The 18863-nt window shown below is 45.4% G+C and overlaps 1 protein-coding gene across 8 annotated transcripts in view; it reads left to right on the top strand.

The window, feature by feature from the left end:
- LOC124100498 (uncharacterized) overlaps nt 1-18821 on the top strand; it is a 40919-nt gene extending 22098 nt beyond the window's left edge. For all 8 annotated transcript variants that reach the window (XR_009227952.1, XR_006854326.2, XR_009227954.1 and 5 more), the window contains 3 exons: nt 6098-6169; nt 13589-13663; nt 17964-18821. Coding sequence is in view for 4 of the 8 variants with exons in the window: in XM_058583045.1 (XP_058439028.1) it covers nt 6098-6169; nt 13589-13663; nt 17964-18015 (199 nt within the window). In the remaining 4 variants the exon portion in view is untranslated. The remainder of the gene's footprint in view (nt 1-6097; nt 6170-13588; nt 13664-17963) is intronic.
- The last annotated feature ends 42 nt before the right edge of the window (nt 18822-18863 follow it).

The raw sequence follows: 18863 nt of genomic DNA, 5'->3' as shown, positions 1-18863 counted from the left end.
CTTGTGGGCAACATAGAGAAAACCCAGGGCGAAAGCTCGTGTCTCCTGAACAGCCACTGCCTTGGGATGGAGCTGCCCTAGCATTCAAGTTCGAGAAGTAAGAGGTCTCTAAACCCAGAACAAGCAGCTGAGCCTCAAATGCTCCATCAGGCAACGGGGAAAATAATTGACTGTGTTCTCCCTTCTACAAACATACAATCCTCACAGGCACTGTTTCATTGGCCCAGTGCAGGGAGAAAAACTCCCCATGTGATTTTTTTAATTGTGGGAAGATATGTACAACATAAAGTTGACTTCCTATTTTAGCCATTTCTCAGTGGGCTGTGCGCATGCCTACGTTCACACGTCAGGCAACCATCACCACCACCCAGTTCAAGGACCTTCTCAACATCACCAGCAGAAATTCCGCACCATTAAACAGGGACTCTGCCCCATGTGTCCACCACCCTTGGAAGCCAGCCACTCCAGGTTCCTTGTTTGAATTGCAACCAGATGGTACCTTTCCTCCTGTGCCTGGCTGATTTTGCTAAAATCAGTGCCTTCGAGGTCTAGCCATGCCTGGATAGTGGTACACACCTGTCATCCCAGCAGCTCCAGAGGCTGAGGCAGGAGGGTCATGAGTTCAAAGCCAACCTAAGAACTTAGCTTGACCTTGTCCCAAAAGAAAATGTAAACAGGGCTGGGGATGTGGCTCCATGGTTAAGTGCCCCTGGGTTCAATCACCAGTACCAAAAAAAAAAAAATCCACCCATGCTGTCACACATGTAGAGTTTCTTTTTAAGGCTCAATAGTCTTCCTTTGTATGGATGTCCCACATGTTGTGTATATAGTCATCCATAGATTTGGGTTGCTACTGTGAATAACACTGTTATGAACACTGGTGTGTTTTCTTAAAAAAATGTTAAAGAGGTTTTTAAATACGATTTTTTTCTTTTATTGTTTTTTAATTCTTTGATCAATATGCTTACTGTCAACTCATTTCTCATCAATTAAGGAAAGATGCTCTGCACAAAGGGTGTGAGTTCTCATCTCAGGCCCCAGGAACAATCAGTGAGCTAACCAGTGGAAACCTCAGCTGGGGCTCTGTTTCCAGGTGGCAGCTGACATGACACACATCTAAAGCATCTCACTTATTTCTAGGAACATGGTTGCCCCTTCCCAGGCCTGACATCTGAATGGGTCTTCAGTTGAAGGTTTTAGATTCTCCTGTCAAAACAATTCATCTGTCTGCAGGACAGATGCCATCCAAGGCATGCCTGTACCTTTCAGTAAGGAGCCCAGAGCTGGAGGGGAAAGAAACCTGGGGGGGGGGGGTATTTAGTTCCTGCCAGTTGCAGCTTTTGTTAAACATTTTGTCAGCCATTGTCATAACACAAATTTTCCCTGTTCTTTGCACAAAGGGCGCAGAGATCTTGGAACAATGGAGCCCAAGCCTAGCCGTAGATATTCTTTCAGCTAATCTGCTCAAAGAGGACCGTGCGGCCCACCATTTGCAGAACACACAAGAGGCACCTCGGCAGAGAACAGCTCAGGTTTTACCCAGGCATATCAGAAAAGGCAAACTGTGTAACAGGGTAGGACAAGAGGGTGCTCAAAAAGCAGGCTTCCTGGAAAGACCCCGCAGAGCCACGGAATGTCAAGAGCTGAAGTCTTTCTATAGCTGAGAAATCCCATCTCTCTCTAAAACTAGCCAACTAGCCACGTGGCCATGTATAGTTAAACTACGTAAGAGTACACAAAATTATGAATTCAGAGCCAGGCATGGTGGTGCAGGCCTGTAATCCCAGCAACTCGGGAGGCTGAGGCAGGAGGATTGAAAGTTCAAAGCCAGCTTCAGCAACTTAGGGAGGCCCTAAGCCACTCAGTGAGACCCTGTCTCTAAATAAAATACAAAATAGGGCTGGGGATGCGGCTCCATGGTTAAGCACCCTGGATTCAATCCCTGGTAACAAATATGTATGAATTCCTTTTTTTTTTTTCAGTTGCCAATGGATCTTTTATTTAATTTTCTTATTTATATATAGTGCTTAGGATCGAATTCACGGCCTCACACATTCCAGGCAAGTGCTCTGCCACTGAGCTATAATTCCAGTCCTCACTAGCCATATGTCAAGGTTTCAGGAGCTGTGTGTGACCTCATGCCATGATGCAGACGGGGCTGTCCATCATCACCATCCATCCAACTGAGCTGGATCTAAATCATAATCAAGCAGTATTTCTAAACCTGGGGATAACCAATAAATGTTTCAAGTAAAACAGCACCTACAGGAGAAACTTGAACTTTAAAAATAAATCTCAAGGGTAGGAGGGTGTAGTTCAGTGGTAGAGTGCTTGCCTGGCATGCGTGAAGCCCTGGGTTCCACTCCCCAGCAGCACAGAGAAAGATGATGAATGGGAGGGTTAGAGGAAGAAGAGGAGGGAGGAGGAGGAGGAGGAGAAAGGAGGGGCCTGGCCTGGGGTGTAGCTGAGTAGGAGAGCACTTGCCTGGCATGCAGAAGGCCCTAGGTTCAATCTGCATCGCTGCTAAAAACAATGATTATAATGATAAATATTCATTTCCTCATAACTCAAGATATTTGTTGAAAAGGGTGATGAAATATGGTGGGGTGGGGTGTATACTGATGCAAGCCCTTTAAAGCACACAAAAGACCATCCTGACAGGGGAAAGGGCCTCGGGAAGGCTTAAGTCTCTTGCAAGATGCTCCCACTCGGAACTGCCCTGAGCGTAATCCTATAGGCTTAATAGGTATTTACCTAATCTGACCAGCACCTTCCTGGATTACGGCCTGAACCACATATTATAAACTTGGCAAACGCTCTTCAGAGCTGCTGAACAATAATTCATTGACTTCTTGGAAGTGGAGAGACGAGAAGTTCCGTTGATTTTTGAGTAACCGGTGGCAGGGAAAACAAGCCCACTTGGTCCCAACAAACCCGTGCTGCCCATGGACTACTGCCTCTATAGCAAAATGCTTGGTCCCATCTTGGACAAGAATGAGATGCTAGCTCCCCGTGGAAGGACTGGTTTCCAGTCTAGAACCAGGTATTCCTCTTCAGTCTCGTTTCCCAGCTAGCCTATGCCCATTTCTCAATCCTGGGTGGACTCCTGAACGTCATCTTCTTTTGCATAGTTGAAGCCTCCAGATGTTTGCTCAGCTGAATACCACAGCTGGAAAACGGGGACTAGACAACCCAGTGACCCAACTCCTGAGCACCAGTGGGCACCCAGAGATGGCCTGGGAAACATGCTTTCTGGGGCATCACAGGCTCCAGTCGCCAATCTCTTCCTCCACCTCAGAACCTGCCCTGTTCACTGCAGAAGGCACCTGCTTTTAAAGAACTGGGGAGGAGCGACTGGCCCCTTCAAGATTTCAAGGGGTGCGAGTGAGGAAGACCATATCACCTATTAGTTGTTTAATCCTTTAAGCTTGTGAGACTGTTTCTGCTGTTTTTACCTTCTGAGGAATTACACACAGTACACACTAAGTTCCAATGAAATTACCAACACGACCTTCCCTAGACCCATGCCGTAAGGTTTTATGAGAATGGGAAATTTTAAAAAAAATTCTAGACTAAACTGGGCACCATGGCACACACCTCTAATCTCAGCAGCTTAGGCAGGAGGATGGGGATGGGGCTCAGTGGGTAAGCACCCCTGGGTTCAGTCCCCCCCCCCCCCCCCCGCCAAAAACAAAGAATTTCCCGTAAGAATTCATATTTTGAGCCTTTCTGGAAAATGAAGAAGATTTACCTATGCTGGCTCTTTTTTCTGAAATGGAGAGCAAATGTCAACTGTTAAGTGTGCTGGTGTCCTGGTCATTTTGCCAGCTGCATGAAGTATCCGCTCTTTGCATCTCTTGCTTCCATGGTTTCTGAGAGCCCTTCTCTCATGTCTCCTCCAGGTCATCTCTCAAGTTGCCTGTGATGACATGAATTATAGCTTGAAGCTTGCGGTATCTTTACCTGTAGAAATGGTAGCCACCATCCCCTTCACCTGCCATGATAATCCACTCAGAGTAGAAGAAAATCTCAGTCCTTTTTCTGACATGAGAAATTCTCCCTTTGTGGGTTTTCTTTCTCAGTTCTAGCCTGTTGGTTTCTATTTACCCATTGATAAATACCCCCGAGTACAAGCAAGCCCGCACTTGACTTCAGTATCTGGCTTTAAAAGTTATCACCTGGGCTGGGGCTGTAGCGCAGCAGCAGAGTGCTTGCCTAACAAGTGTGAGACTCAGCATTCAGTCCTCAGCACCACATAACACGTTTGCTTATTTATTTATTTTTATGTCCATCTACAACTAAAAATATTTTTTAAAAGTTACCACCTTCAGTCTTTACGGCCTCTTAATTTCTGGACAAATGGCCTTTAATTCAGGCTGTGACACAAACACAGAGGTACCATTAGTTTCCAGTGCAGCTTGGCTTTTATTTAGATGAATGTCTTCCATGTTATAGGGAAATGGCTCTCAGTTCTAGGTTAGTATTGACTGAAATGTCTCTGGAGTAACCTTAAAAGATAGCTGCCACTTAGGTGACATTTTCAGAGGCAGACTTTAAACTCCTGATAACTGGGGCTGCTCATTGTCAGGAATGTCAGTGGAATGAATAGCTGAAATGAGAAACGTCAACCACTTTGGCCTGCTCGGGCTGGGTGGACTTAACTTTTGCAGCAGGAGTATGGAGTGAGAAGCTGGGGCTGATTTGGAGATCACATCTCATGGTTTCTGTCCCCAAAAGATGAAGCTGGTCTAGGTTGAGGCTGTGATCAGAGAAGCTCACCCTTCTTGGTGTTGGAGGGTACAGCTGGGGATGAATGGAAAGAAAGGTGTGATTCTGAGCTAGTGAGACAGCTGGTATTACCTGAGAAGGCTGCTCTGCCAGCTTTCCCTGCCTAGGGTTCATACCAGTGTGAATGTCTTAACACCTGGTTCCCTTCTTCTGTGTGATGATCGTGGCATGGGGATACTGTGCTCATAAAGAGCCTTGTAATTCTGAATCTTGTAGTTTCTTTTTGTAACAACCACTCAAATTGCGTTTGAGCAATTTTGAGTCCTGAATTCTTGTGTAGACCAGGGTTTCTCAGTCTCAGGATAGTATTAACATGTAGGGCTGGATATTTCTGTTGTGGGACAGTGCCTGTGCACAGTAGAATGTTGAATAGCAGCCTTGGCCCTTACCCACCAGACACCAGAACCACCCATTCGCCTCTGTCTTTATGTCTCTAGACATTGCCAGCTGTCTCCCCATGGGGGGTGTGGGGGGTTCAGCGTAAAATCATTCCTGATTGAGAACCACTGGCTTAGACAATAAAAGGCTTGAACCACCTTTTCTTCATTTCTTTACTGCTGTTTGATGTTGATGCATTAGTCAAACATTAATAAAAAATGTCATTAAGAATAGCCTTGATATGCCAGTAAATGGTTGGAGCTGGAGACTACCATGGTAAGTGAAATAAGCAAATCCCCCAAATCCAAAGGCCAAATGTTCTCTCTGAAATGCAGATGCTAACTCATAATAAGGGTTGGGGGGAGAATAGAAGTTCATTGGATGAGACAAAGGGGAATGAAGGGAAGGGAGGAGGATGGGAATAGGAAAGACAGTGGAATGAATGGGACAGAACTTTCCTATGTTCATATATGAACACACGACCAGGGAAACTCCACATCATGTCCAACCACAAGAATGGGAAGTTAGACTCCATGTATGTATAAAAGAATAGCCCTGGACTTTGCAAAGTATTTGGTGCAGAGTATTTGGACCAGGACACCTTAATGTGAATAGGGGTCTGGCTCACTTTAGGAATTCTTTACAGGTTGTTAGGTGATAAAATGATATTGCTTGAATCCATTGCCTCAGGTGGTTGGCATGTTCATTGCTTGCCTTTCAGTGCCTTGTTTATGGATGCAAGTGTGCAGGAGAGGTATATTTGTAAATTTCAGTAGCAAAAATGTTACTTAAAATAATGCATGAGACAATGGGAATTAGGAGGAAGAGGGCTTGGATTTTTGGGGGGAAGGGATTAAGTGGGAAAGGATAAAATTTGTCAATTCGGTGCACATTGCCAAGTATAGATTATTTTTTTCCTTTCCTTTACCAGAAACCTGAGTTACAACAAACTCTCTGAGATTGACCCTGCTGGCTTTGAGGACTTGCTAAATCTACAGGAAATGTGAGTGCTTTCCCTAAATCTCTGTATGGTTGGTAGAGGGGTGGAGAGATCTTGGAGAAAATCCTTTCATTTTGCAGCATTCCTTACTCTCCCGTGTGAAGGGGTATTTGCATCATTATGCCTTTACTGTCAAATGACAGACAGTACAGTTGTCTGTGGTCAACCACAGTCTGAAAATATCAAATGGAAAATTTCAGAAATAAACAATTCATAAGTTCTAAATTGACGTGAATTATTATTATGAGTAGTGTGATGAAATCTTGTGCTCCTCTGCATGGTTCATGATTTACCCCTTTTCCCATTGTCTCCATGCTGTATATCCTACCTTCCCGTTTGTCACTCGGTAGTCATCTCACTTTTCAGGTTGACTGTCATGGTATTACAAGTGCTTGAGTTCAAGTAACTCTTATGTACCTAATAATGGCCCCAAAGCCTGGCTGTGGTTTCTTTTTAGAGTTGAACAAAAATTAAAATTGGGGCATTTCCTCTGACATCATCTGGGCTTCCACTTAACACTTCTTTGAGCACCTTTTCTATGCCAGGCACTGTCCTGGGTGCCTGAATAAGACATGAAAATGGGGAAGGGGCTCAGGAGAGGAAGGTGGGGCACTTGACTCCGGCATAGAAATTTTGAGGGCACCCCAAACTCAGCAATCGAGGTAATGGCTATTTTGATGCAATGCTTAAAAAAATCAAAATTAACCCCCCCCCTCTCTAAAATATCTACGAGGGGCAAAATATAAAAAATTTGAACTGAGGCAGAATCAGTACTACTGATCATTTTCCTGTTGCCCAAGACTCCAGCATGGCTTGACATAGCACCGTTGCTGACACTGTCTGGATTTAAACTTTTTTGATATTTTGTTCATAATGGAATTTACTTTGCATTCTTTTTTTTCCTCCTTACTAGGAATGAACCCTGGGGAGCTTAACCCCTGAGCCCCATCCCCAGCTCTCTTTTATAGTTTATTTAGAGACAGGGTCTCACTGAGTTGCTTAGGGCTTCTCTCAGTTGCTGAGGCTGGCTTTAAACTTGTGGTCCTCCTGCCTCAGCCTCCCCATCCCACCATCATTTTTACATTTTAAAAAAAAGAGACATTATTTTAACACATTCTTTGTGGATGCTTCAGACGGTGCTCTCAGCATTGGTTTTGCTAGCTCCCTAGTTCTTGTTCCTTGCTCACACAGGCTTTCGACTTCCATTGGGTTTTGCTCTCTTGACCACCAACCTCTAGTTTCCTTGTTTTAAGAGTGGAATCCCCCCACCCCCAGCACTGCCTTCCTGAGTGGGCCTTGTAAAACCAAGGTGATCTATTACAGACACAGTAGGGTGAAGTGGGGGTGGAAACACTTGTTTTAGTGGCAAGCAGAACTGGATTTTGACATTTGAGTTCTGGTTCTGCCCCTTGGGGTTCTCGTTTTGAGTCTGTGTCCCTGGACAAGTGACAGCTCCTCAGTGTTTCCTTTGCCTCCTCTGTGCCATCGACATAGTGACACACGATCAGTATCATTGTAGTTATTAACTGAAGATGATGGTTTGGCCCTGGCTATGGCAAAGGCTCACTGAGTATCATTTCTCTTTTGCTACTTTTGAAACTGGGCAGCCCTGGCTGAGTGCTAGTTTAGAAACACATTTTTGGAGACTGACAGGTTGAACCTTTTACCTACTGTGACTTCCTTCTCTCCCTGGTGCCACTCCCTGGACTCTCCAGACATGGTACCCAGAGCAGCAGAACTCCTCACTGAAAGCCTGTGGGGCTTTTCCTGCAGGAATTCTGATACTCCTGGAGATTATAAGAGGTGTCAGGGGTGAGTGGTGGGGAGATGGGAAAGGATGTGGAAGAAAAGACAAAAAAAAACAAAAAAAACCCCTCAAGAATCGCAGTTGATACCCAATTGCATCAGAATTAGCTGGGCCTGAGTGTTTCCCAGGGGGCAGCCAGTTCTCCCAAACCCCGAGGAGTGTCAGAGCCAGGCCTGGCAAAGGAGCCGGGGGTGGCTTAGCAGTGGTTTAATTTTGGAGGCCCTCGAACCACATAATACTGTGGGTTGGTTAGAGGGAGAAAGCCAGCCATTTGGAGGCACTTGGAGGACATGGGGGCACTTAGACAGCTGCTTCCAAGCCACATGGTCTGCACTTCCCACAGCCCTGAGGGCCCACCAGGAGGGCCTCCACCCAGGAGGGTGCTGGACACCGAGGCTCTTCTATAATAGGAAGGCTGTTTATACAGTCCTCTGTGAAAATGGTGCTCAGCTCACGATACTGCTGCCTGGCTGAGATTCCTTGCTGTGGATACCCCTATGTGCTCACCAGAGCCACTGACCTAAAATGTTCTGAGGGGTGAGGAAGCCTAGCCTGTGTCTGCTATTGGGTATTTATGGCTCGCTGTGCTGCCAGCATCTAAGGCTGCTGCCCGCTGCCTCCCCATGATCATGCACATGCATGAGGAGAGTGCATGATGGTTGTATGTTGGGCACAGGTGGGGTAGGGGTTGCTCTGAGGCACTATTTTTGGCTGTGAATCACTACCACCTGCTAGTTATTTCCCACGTATCTGTATCCTAAACCTTTATGTTTCATTATTTCAGCTGTAACCTGCCCAGACCCTATAAGCTTGGCACTTGTATTATTTTCATTGGTTGAAAAGGGAAACAAAGGTACTGCAAGTTTTGAGAACGATGAGATCCGATTTTAAAACATAAGCTGGCTTGGCTCAGTGGCTTATGCCTGTCATCCCAGCAGCTCCAGAGGCTGAGGCAGGAGGATTGGAAGTTCGAAGCCAGCCTCAGCAACTTAGCAAGACCCTAAGCAACTCAGCAAAACCCTGTCTCTAAATAAAATAGAAAAAGGATTGGGGATGTGGCTCAGTGGTTCAGTGCCCCTAGGTTCAATCCCTAGTACTAGAAAGAAAAGAAAGAAAGAAAAGAGAAAGAAAACCCCCAAACCAAACTAAAACAAACAAACAAAAAATGCAAGCTGTGTAATTTTCTTTGAAAAAATTCCTTTTCTGCCACTCTGTCTCAGTTTCTTCTTTTGGGGTGAGATGATCATTCCTATTTTCCTGAAAGGGTTGGCTTGCCATTCAGGTTTGCTCCTGGCACTGGGTCCGTGTTCACCCTGATTATTGTATGCACTTGTTAAAGTGACCACAGCCAGTCCTCCCCATGTCCATGGGTTTAATGGCCATGGATTCAACCAACTTCTGATTGAAAATATTGGAGAAAAATTTACATATACAAACTTTTTTTTCTCCTTGTCATTATTCCCTAAAAATACAATGTAACAACTATTTCCATAGCCTTTATGCAACATTAGATAACATTCAGAGTAACCTAGAAGTGATTTAAAGTTTATATGAGGAGATGCATAGGATTTATACAAATACTGCTACAGTTTTCTGTAAAGGTCTTGGGCATATTTTGGTGGAGGGGGGGTTCCTACAGTTAACCCCACAGATACCAAGGGAGAGCTATATATTCTTTGTCATTATACAAAAATAATTTTAGAAATTATGTATCGTGAAGTCTTGCTAAAGCCATTATTTAGTATGCATTATTCTCCAGTAGATAAAGCATAACCTCAGTTATTAAGTCTCTTGAAATCATGTTCCTGTGTGCTCCTGATGGCTTTCTCCTCTTAAGAAACAAAACCAAGCTGATGTGGTGATGCATACCTGTAATCCCAACTGCCCCAGAGGCTCAGGCAGGAGGATGGCAAGTTCAAGGCCATCCTAGGCAATTTAGGAAAACCCTGTCTCAAAATACATTAAAAACAGAAGAACCAGGGGATGTGGCTCAGTGGTAGAGCACTTGCCTAGCATGCATGAAGCCCTGGGTTCAACCCCTAGTACGATAAATAAATAAATAGATTAATAAGTAAGGGGAAAAAAAGAAGGGAAACCAAAGTTCCAGCCCTCCTCCTGACTCGAATTGTTAGTAGTTGGATCTGTGTCTAGTTGGGAGCAATTGGAACAACCATTCTGCCTACCAAGAACAAATTGGCGAAATAAATCAGTAAAGAAAAGGGTCCATTTTTTTTTTAAAACCACTCATACCAGCAGAGGACTACTCTGCAGCTGGCTGAAAGACTTGTGAAGACCTCCTCAAGATATATTACTGAGGGGAAAAGAGCAGTACAGAATAGCCCACAAGACACAAGTTTGTGTAAAATAAAAACACATGCACATCTCTCATAGCCTGCAGCAGGAGGTTCCCCTTGGAGGCAGGCCAGGAGACTGAAGGATACAGGAACTTTTTTTTCACTGTATACTCCGTGTATTCTTTTTTGAAATGGTTTGAAATCTTTACTGTGTGCCTCTGTCAGCTATTCAATCAATAAGTCTGGCAAGGAAAAAAAGATGCTATAACCCCATAGTACTCCTTGGGTGGGTTTTATATTGTTGGTTAAAAGGCCAAACTTCATTAAGATAATAAATGATGATGATGTACTGTGAAATGTCCTTTGTAACATTTAAATGTAACTTTTCCCTTGAACCGAGCTAAGTAAGTGTAAGTTTGGGGAGAAAACTCAGGGACCCACAAGTCCCCGCTGACCTTAAGGATTGAGTGGGTCAGGTCTTGTCCGGGTTCTGCTCTGGGGTCAGGCAACCCTCGCAGCCCCCAGTGACCTAACTTACACCTCCTTCCAGCTCCTGGGTTGGGCCGTGATTCATAGTCCGAAGCATTTGAGGCACTTCTTGGTCCTGAATCATCAGAAAAAGTTTTATAGAAGCCAGATATCTCAGCAAGAGTTTTAGGGCCTTTGATGGAAATCAGCTTCGTTTGGGGGCTGGAGGCTCATTAGCCAGAGTTTTTACATACTCAGTTTTAGGTTCCAATTCAAATCAAGGCAGAAAAACAACTTCAGTGTTACCTAAGGGATTAGGAGCTTTCTGGCCAGCCTCATGCTTGTTGGCTTGTTTGCTCATTGCTCTTCTCTGATTTGAGGCCACTGTTCATCTCTTGGCCATGTCCCCCTGGCCGGTTACTTAAACTGACTTGGGAAATGAGTGTCATATAGGAATCAGCAGTAATAACTGGAAACTAACTCAAAGTTGTTGTGATGATTACTTTACATAATACATACAGGGGTTTCACTACAATCGTAAAGAAACAAGCTGGGTGTGATGATGCATGCCTGTCATCCCAGCAGCTCAGGAGGCTGAGGCAGGAGGATCGCAAGTTCAAAGCCAGCCTCAGCAATTTACCAAGGCCCTAAGCAACTCAGTGAGACCCTGTCTCTAAATAAAATACAAAAAAAGGAGCTGGGGATGAGTCTCAGTGGTCGAGTGCCCCTGAGGGGATAATGATAAAAAAACAAACAAACAAAAAAAAAAAACAGAAGATAGTAGTTAACAACCCAGACAGACTTTGGGGCCAGATTTCCTGGGCCACTGCTATTTTCTGCTAGTGATGTTGGTCCAATTACTTAACACCTCTTATTTCAATGGAAACATTCCTGGGACCCACTTCTACGGTCCAAAAGATGAGTCCATAGGCTGAAAACCTCTTAGAGCTTCATCTGGTAGATAGTAAGCCTTTGGTTAAGTTACCTGCTACTCTTCTTATTACCTCATCTTCTGTTTAAGAGTCAATCTCTAGGAGACACCTTGGTGGTAGCAGGCGCCTGAGCTGAGCTTTTCTTGCTCTGGTGAAAACGGAGGGTGTCCTCTCGTGATATGTGTGCTCATAGGTACTGTGAAATTTTCCTGGTCATGATTAAGACTGATGGAGAATTTTCAGTACCGTGATGGGAAATGGATCTCGAAGCAGGGTTGGGAGAGATAAAAGGTAGAAGCAGAAACCATCTGATTCAGGGGACCGTCAGATAACAGACTGTTAAAATAATTAATTGCCTATTTCAACACACAAACAAGGATTTGCCACATGATATGGATCTGCTTTCTCTCTGCCAGATGCTTCAGTCATGAAGCTATTTAAACAGGCATTCTGTGTCCTACGGCCCAGTAATTGTCAAGCCTCATCCCTAACTGGCTTTGGCCCCGAAGAAAGCAAATGGGATAATTCAAGGCCTTTCTTTCTTTCTTTTTTTTTTTTTTTTTCACTTCTGTTCATTTCTGTAAAAGATGGCAGACAACCAGACGATTCTGTTCAGGCAAATGTGGGTTCTCTACTTGTATGAATACAGCTGTCATGCCAGTGGCCTGTCTTCAGAGAGTGCCCTGTGTGTAAGATGTACCTCCCTTAAAAAATCGAGAGCAAGATAATCCAGTTTTATTCCCTTGACTTTGCATCTCAAGTACAATTTCTTTCAAGCCCGTCACCCAGCAGAATGCCTGGACACTGCTTTGGCTTTCCTGAGGTTTCTTGGGCTCACATTGCAAGTCTGATTTTTGGATTCTCTTCCCAGCTTTGGAAATACATGTCCATGTAAGGAGGCCAGATTGTACAGCCTCTGGGGGCAGACCAGGCAAGCTGTGTCCATGGGCTTTCCCTTCCAGTAAGAGATATCAATGGTGGAAAGAGAGATTTTAGGACCTTCCAGCAGGAAGGGAACTTGGAGAGCACATCCTGTCTGCAGAGGGTTTTCACAATGTCTGTGTGCAGAAAGCATGTGTATATGTTTGTTTTCCTGGAAGACCATCCAGAGACTCCATTAGAGTCCAGGGAAGCTGGAACCTCAAATGGATGAGCATCTCTGAGTCCAGCCCCTTTGTTATTTCATAGTGAAGACATTGAAATAATCGGTCCCATATGTGACTAGCATCTCAGAACCCCACAGGAGTGAGCCACTGGGCTCCAGCTTTCTGTTCCTGCATGTTACCCTGTGGTTCAGGCAGAGCACTGAGCAACCAGGAGGGGACAGTCTTTCCTCTCCAGATCCCTTCCTGATTGATTGAGCCAACCAGGATGGACTTGGGGCCACACTTGACCTGAACCTGTATCTGGGCCTATTCTCATTACTCGATGTCTGTTAGTCTTGATTTCTTTTCTGAACTTGATGCTAGTATTAATTTCTTACCAGGGGTGTGAGGAATAGTTAGGCTTTGTGACTTCGTAGAACTTCTTTCTCTTTAAAAACTCACTTGTGGATTCTTTTATTTCACACCTCCTGTGGTGAATGCAGCAGGGGGTTTCTATTTATCTATCTATCATCTATCTATCTATTTTTTGGTAGCTGGATTGAACCCAGGGTGCTTAACCACTGAGCCACATCCCCAGGCCTTTTTATATTTTATTTAGAGCCAGGGTCTCACTAAGTTGCTTAGGGCCTCACTAAGTTGCTGAGGCTGGCTTTGAACTCATGATCCTCCTGCCTTAGCCTCCGAAGCTGCTGGGATGACAGGTCTGTGCCACCGCGCCTGGCTCATGGTGGTTTTGATTGGCCTTGTATGTTTGTGTTTCTAAATGCTTAACTTAAGTGCTCCATATGATCCATTCCCTCTTGCTTTTGTTGCAGGTACCTCCATAATAATGAGTTGAAGGCCATACCATCCCTGGGTGCTGCCTCTCCACACGTGGTGTCACTCTTTCTGTGAGTAGTGCCATCTGGGGCTCTGGGCCATGGTGGGTCCGTGGTTTTGGCTTGCTGACACTGGTGGCAGGAGAACTTGTGGTGGCATGCTTGCTCACTGGTGGAGAATGACCTTCATCACAGAAAATGCCTTGTTTGCTGTTCTGGGGTTTTGCAGAATCAAAAGCTGGAGGTTTTGCCCCCCACACCCATTTATTTCCAGCAGTGCTGGGGATGGAACCTCAGGCTTCACACATGCTAGCTAAGCATGTGCCCTACCATTGAGCCACTCTCCAGCCCTTGACTTGTCTCCCATTTGGGGGACGCTAGGACTTTTCTACTTGCTCTCTGACCCATGAAGTTGCAGCTCAGGTGAATAAACTGGAATTAAAGGAAGCTGTGTGAATTATAAGATAGCAGGCTCAGCTCTGTGCCAGTGAATTTTGGACTGAGACTCAGTTTACTTTTAGGGCTCTAAAATAAAATAAATAAATATATATATAAAAATAATGAAGTGCCTCCTGGCCTCAGAAATCAGCAGAAAAAAGAGGAATTCATTGTAATGGTCAATGATAGACTGAAGTGAAATCTGGGTGTTCTTACAGAGGAAACCAAAAAGGACATAAATGGTTTTAACCAAAAAATGCAGTGAGGAAGCCCCGGGGTGTGATCATTTGAGCCTTTTGCCTTTGCTGGGGCCGAGGCACCTGGCTTGGCCCTGCTCCTGCAGCCTGACAGGTCTTCCCAGCTGGGAGTCCAGCCATGCGCTCCACCAGATTTTTTGGGCAGCTTCCTGAGCAGAGTACCCCCTTCCTACTGAATTTCCTGTCCACACTGCAGCCCTGCACATTTTTACTTTATCTTGATTTTGCTAGTTTTACAATTCGTTTGCTCACCTGTGTGCGTCCTTTTCTCTGGAACCCTGGAACTCAGCAGGCTGAGCAGGGGGATACGGCAGGAAGGCACTATTAAAAAGATCTCGGGTTAGCGTGTTGATCTTGGATTTTGGCTGGCTGCGGGCCCTGTGTTCAGGGAGCAGCCTTTTGAAACATGCTCTGGAGCTGAACCTTTTTCCAGTCTGCTGAGGGTTCTTCAGGAAAGCCTGGGGAGGGGCTGGGTGGTGGCTCACCCTATCCTGGACAGTTAACGTCATCTCTGAATCTCATAAAAGAAAAATGTGAGTCTGACATTTTTTTTGGAGGGGAGGGATACTAGGGATTGAACCAGGGCACCCTACCACTGAGCCACATCCCCAGACTCTTTTATATTTTGAGACATGGCCTAGCTAAGTTGCTTAGGGCCTCACTACGTTGCCCAGGCTCGCCTTAAACTTGCTATCCTCTTGCATCAGCCTCCCGAGTCACTGGGATTACAAGTGGACAGGGCCAGGCCTAGAAGGAAGCAGAACATACATGAAGCACTTGCTATCATGAGGGTCACTTAGCAAATATGTGATACTTGGTGGCTCTTAATGGTGGCTGGTTCTCACATAACTCCTTGGGTCTTGATGAGACCTCACTGTAGGCCCACAGGCATTGTAGGACGGTCTTTGTTCCCTGTGAAGAAGGAATGAATATTGAAAGCAGGAAAACCATGGCCCTTAAGTATGAGCAGAGGGTTCACTTTCTTTTTTGTGCCCACTTGTTCTGTGTGCAGCACCTGCAAGGTGCCTAATCGTGGGCTACATTAAATGAGTCAGCTTTTGGAGAGGTGAGCTGGGGATGTGGAAACCCCCAGAGTGTTCCTCAAGCCAAGTGCATGGAGATGCTCATGAATCCTGAGAGCCCAAGTTGTGCACCAGCAGTATCATATCCACATCAGGCCCATTAGAAATGCAGGGCCACAGCCAGGCGGGTGCGGTGTTGCCTGCCTGTCATCCCAGAGGCTCGGGAGGCTGCAACAGGAGGATGGTGAGTTCAAAGCCATCCTCAGCAAATCAAGGCACTAAGCAACTCAGAGAGACCCTGTCTCTAAATAAAACACAAAATAGGGCTGGGGATGGGGCTCAGTGGTCAAGTGTCCCTGGGTTCAATCCCTGGCACACCCCACCCCCAACACCACCCCAAACGAAGAAATGCAGGGCCACATCCCCCAAAACCACATTTTTAACAAGCTCCTAGGCCATTTGGCCACTCATTCCTCCTTTTCTTGTTCGGTGAGGGAGCCAGGATAGCAGAGCATATCTTGCAGTTGCTAAAGAAGAAGGTGCGACTCCCCAAATGTATACTAAGTTGCAAAATGGAGAGGTAGAATTGAGATGGGACAAGTGTGTCCTTCCAAGGCTTCTTTGTCCACCCCCTGCCCTTGGAGCAAGGAGCATGGTAGGTGACTGTGAGGTATCCCATGCCAGAGGCAGGAAGGCCCCCAGCTTGCACCCCGGGCCTGTGGCACTTGAATCACTCCTTGCTCTGCTGACTAAAAATAAATTTCTGTTCCCTGGCCCCAGTGCCAGTAGCAGTGGGGCTGTCTGGCCTTGTTCCTGCTATTCCATTAGACTGTGTTGAAATATGTATAGGAGAGAGAGACTGACTCCCTTCTCACTCCGATTCAGTTTTGGAAAATGCAGGTTAGCATTGGCAACCTCTCTGGCCTGAAGTTAGTCTCCATCTGACTTGGGCAGTGATTTCTCTGAGACAACAGAAATGAAAGGGTCTTTATTTTCATTTTCTCGGAGGTTTTCAGACTGCATGCCTGGACCGAGTGTCTGCAGACAGGTTAGCAGCGTGATCTCTGGGGAACAGGAGTCTAGATGATTTTGCGGTCACCCTGCAGGCATTTCTGGGTTTCCTTTGTGGTCTACATGAAGGATGGAGGAGAGAACAACAGAGGATGAGCAGAGAGTGGATGAGGGTCACTTTGTAGTCAAAGGACATTTTTCCCATTCTGACCCAACAAGGCTTTTAGCATCTCCATCCATGAAGTGGTGCCCATTGATCAGCTTAGAAGAACATGTGTTTCTGATAGGTACTGTTGCCTTGCAGAAATTTAGAATTAAAATGTGTCCCGTGTTCTGTGAGTAATTATTAGGTGTCTCCTGTGCCCTGTGAAGTTGTGTCCCAGAGGCTGTTCCAAGGTGACGTGGAAGCACTGACACATTGTCTGAAAATGTGCTAATAGTTACAAACTTCATTTTTGCTTGCTTATGGCAGTGGGGATGGGACGCATGGCCTTTCACATATTAGGCAAGTGCCGTACCACTGAGCTGTACTCTGACATCTGAGAGTCCTTAGTCCCTCAGTATTTTATCCTGCCCCCACTTTTGGTACCAGGGATGGAACCCAGGAGAGCTCACCACTGAGCCACATCCCCAGCCCTATTTTGTATTTTATTTAGATACAGGGTCTCCCGGAGTTGTTTAAAGCCTCGCTAAGTTGCTGAGGCTGGCTTTGAACTCATGATTCCTCCTGCCTCAGCCTCCTGAGCTGCTGGAATTATAGGCATGTGCCACACTGTTCAGTGGTTTATTTCCCTTTTTTGAGCAGGTGGAGGATCAGAAAAGTAAGCAAAATATGATTACTGTGAGGCCATGTGAGTTTGAGGAGACAATTTTGTTGCGACTAGTTTATAGACTAATGCAGAAAGGAAAAGTGGAGATCTGGTGTGTATCCTTCTCTGCCTCTGGTGCAGGTGTGACCTGGGACAAGTTCCTTTTTTTCTTTTTTGATGAATCAGGCATCGATTTCTTGGGTGACCCAGAAGTAGAGGGCAGGGGCAATGTCACTGAAGACATGGTTGGTCCGTCTGTCTAGTAGCTGCTCTTTGTACTTTGTGTCTTTCAGCAGAAATAGCAGATTTGTGGTTTTCAGCTCAGACACCTGTCATCCTAGACTTGGCCTCTGGAGCTGAGTTCTTCTTCTCTGTCACACAGGCGTGCCCTGAGTTCTCAGACTCCAGTTCCCTTCTTTGCTGAGTGTCACCCTTGGAAGGGTCTCCTGGGAAGAGGTTTTGTTTTGTGCCTGACTTTAATATCAGGGCTTTGAGAGAGAGAGAGAGAGAGAGAGAGTTCTAGAGTTTTGGGAACTTGGGTCCTACAGCACAATTTCAGTTGGTTAATACTTTCTGATTAAAGGGATCTAACTCAATTAAAGTATTTGTCAGAGAGCAGATTTATTTGCATCTTGTCCTGAGGATAATACCAGAGCCATTTGTCCTTAATATCAGAAAGCATAAAACTCCAGGAAAGCTTTTAATAGGATTGGGTTGGAGCGAGGGCGCTAATTTCATAAAAATAGTTCTCAGAAAAAGAAACAGCCTTTTGTTAAATGGGAGCAGAGTCTGCCAGTCGAATTTCACATTAGAGAATTTTTTTTTTTTTTTTTAGAAGTCCAGGAAACTCCAGTTACAGTTCCCACGGCAACAGTAATTTTGTCTGAGGCATAAGCAACATTTCTGCTAAAGGAACATTTCTGCTTTTCCTGTGGCAGTTCTGCACTTACGCCATGGAGGAGGTTGGTTGTGGTGTGGAGGACTGTTTGGTTTTCATTCCTGGGAGGAAAGCAGACTGAAAACTGATTTTCACTCTGAACCCCATGCAGAGGCCGCCCTGGCTGTGTCTGCCTGGCTTCCTCTCCAGGTGGTGGTGGTACCTGTCAGAACTTGCCTCTTCACCCTGCCACCTCCTTTGCTCTCCCTGACCTGTGTCCACCAGGTGGGAGATAAAAACAAAAACCAGGTTGACACAGTTACTTGTGTCTTTGTGAAATTGCTGTCAAAATTCCTTAGGGGGTGTGTGTGTGTGTGTGTTTAAACACACTGAAATATTTCTAATCTTGAAAAAAATTTTTGGGGTGGGGCAGTTACTGCGGATTGAACCCAGGGGCCCTTAACCACTGAGCCACATCTCCAGCCCTTTTTTTGTATTTTATTTAGAGACAGGGGGTCTCATTTAAGTTGCTGAGGCTGGCTTTGAACTCATGATCCTTCTGCCTCAGCCTGGGATGACAGGCGTGCACCACTGCACTTGGGCTCTTTGGATTTTTTTGATTGAGATGAAATTAATGAACTCAACATTTTAAATATTTTGAGGTATATACAGTTCAGCTTTTAGTACCTTCTCAATGGTGTCCAACCATAACCAGTATCTAATGCTAAAACATTTTTACCACCACAAAAAGAGACCCCCTTCACACCCTCCACCCATCAGCATTCACTTCCTGTATTCCCTTCCTTTCAGCCTCTGGTGTCCACATATCTGAAAATGTCATTTGCTTTTTTTTGTTGT

Source organism: Marmota monax, unplaced genomic scaffold, assembly GCF_021218885.2.
Source record: "Marmota monax isolate L192 unplaced genomic scaffold, Marmota_monax_Labrador192_F-V1.1 WCK01_AAM20220418_F8-fsc01033, whole genome shotgun sequence".
NCBI classification, from domain to species: domain Eukaryota; kingdom Metazoa; phylum Chordata; class Mammalia; order Rodentia; family Sciuridae; genus Marmota; species Marmota monax.
Note: the sequence above shows the minus strand (reverse complement) of the source record. Positions and strands in the feature narration are given on the sequence as shown.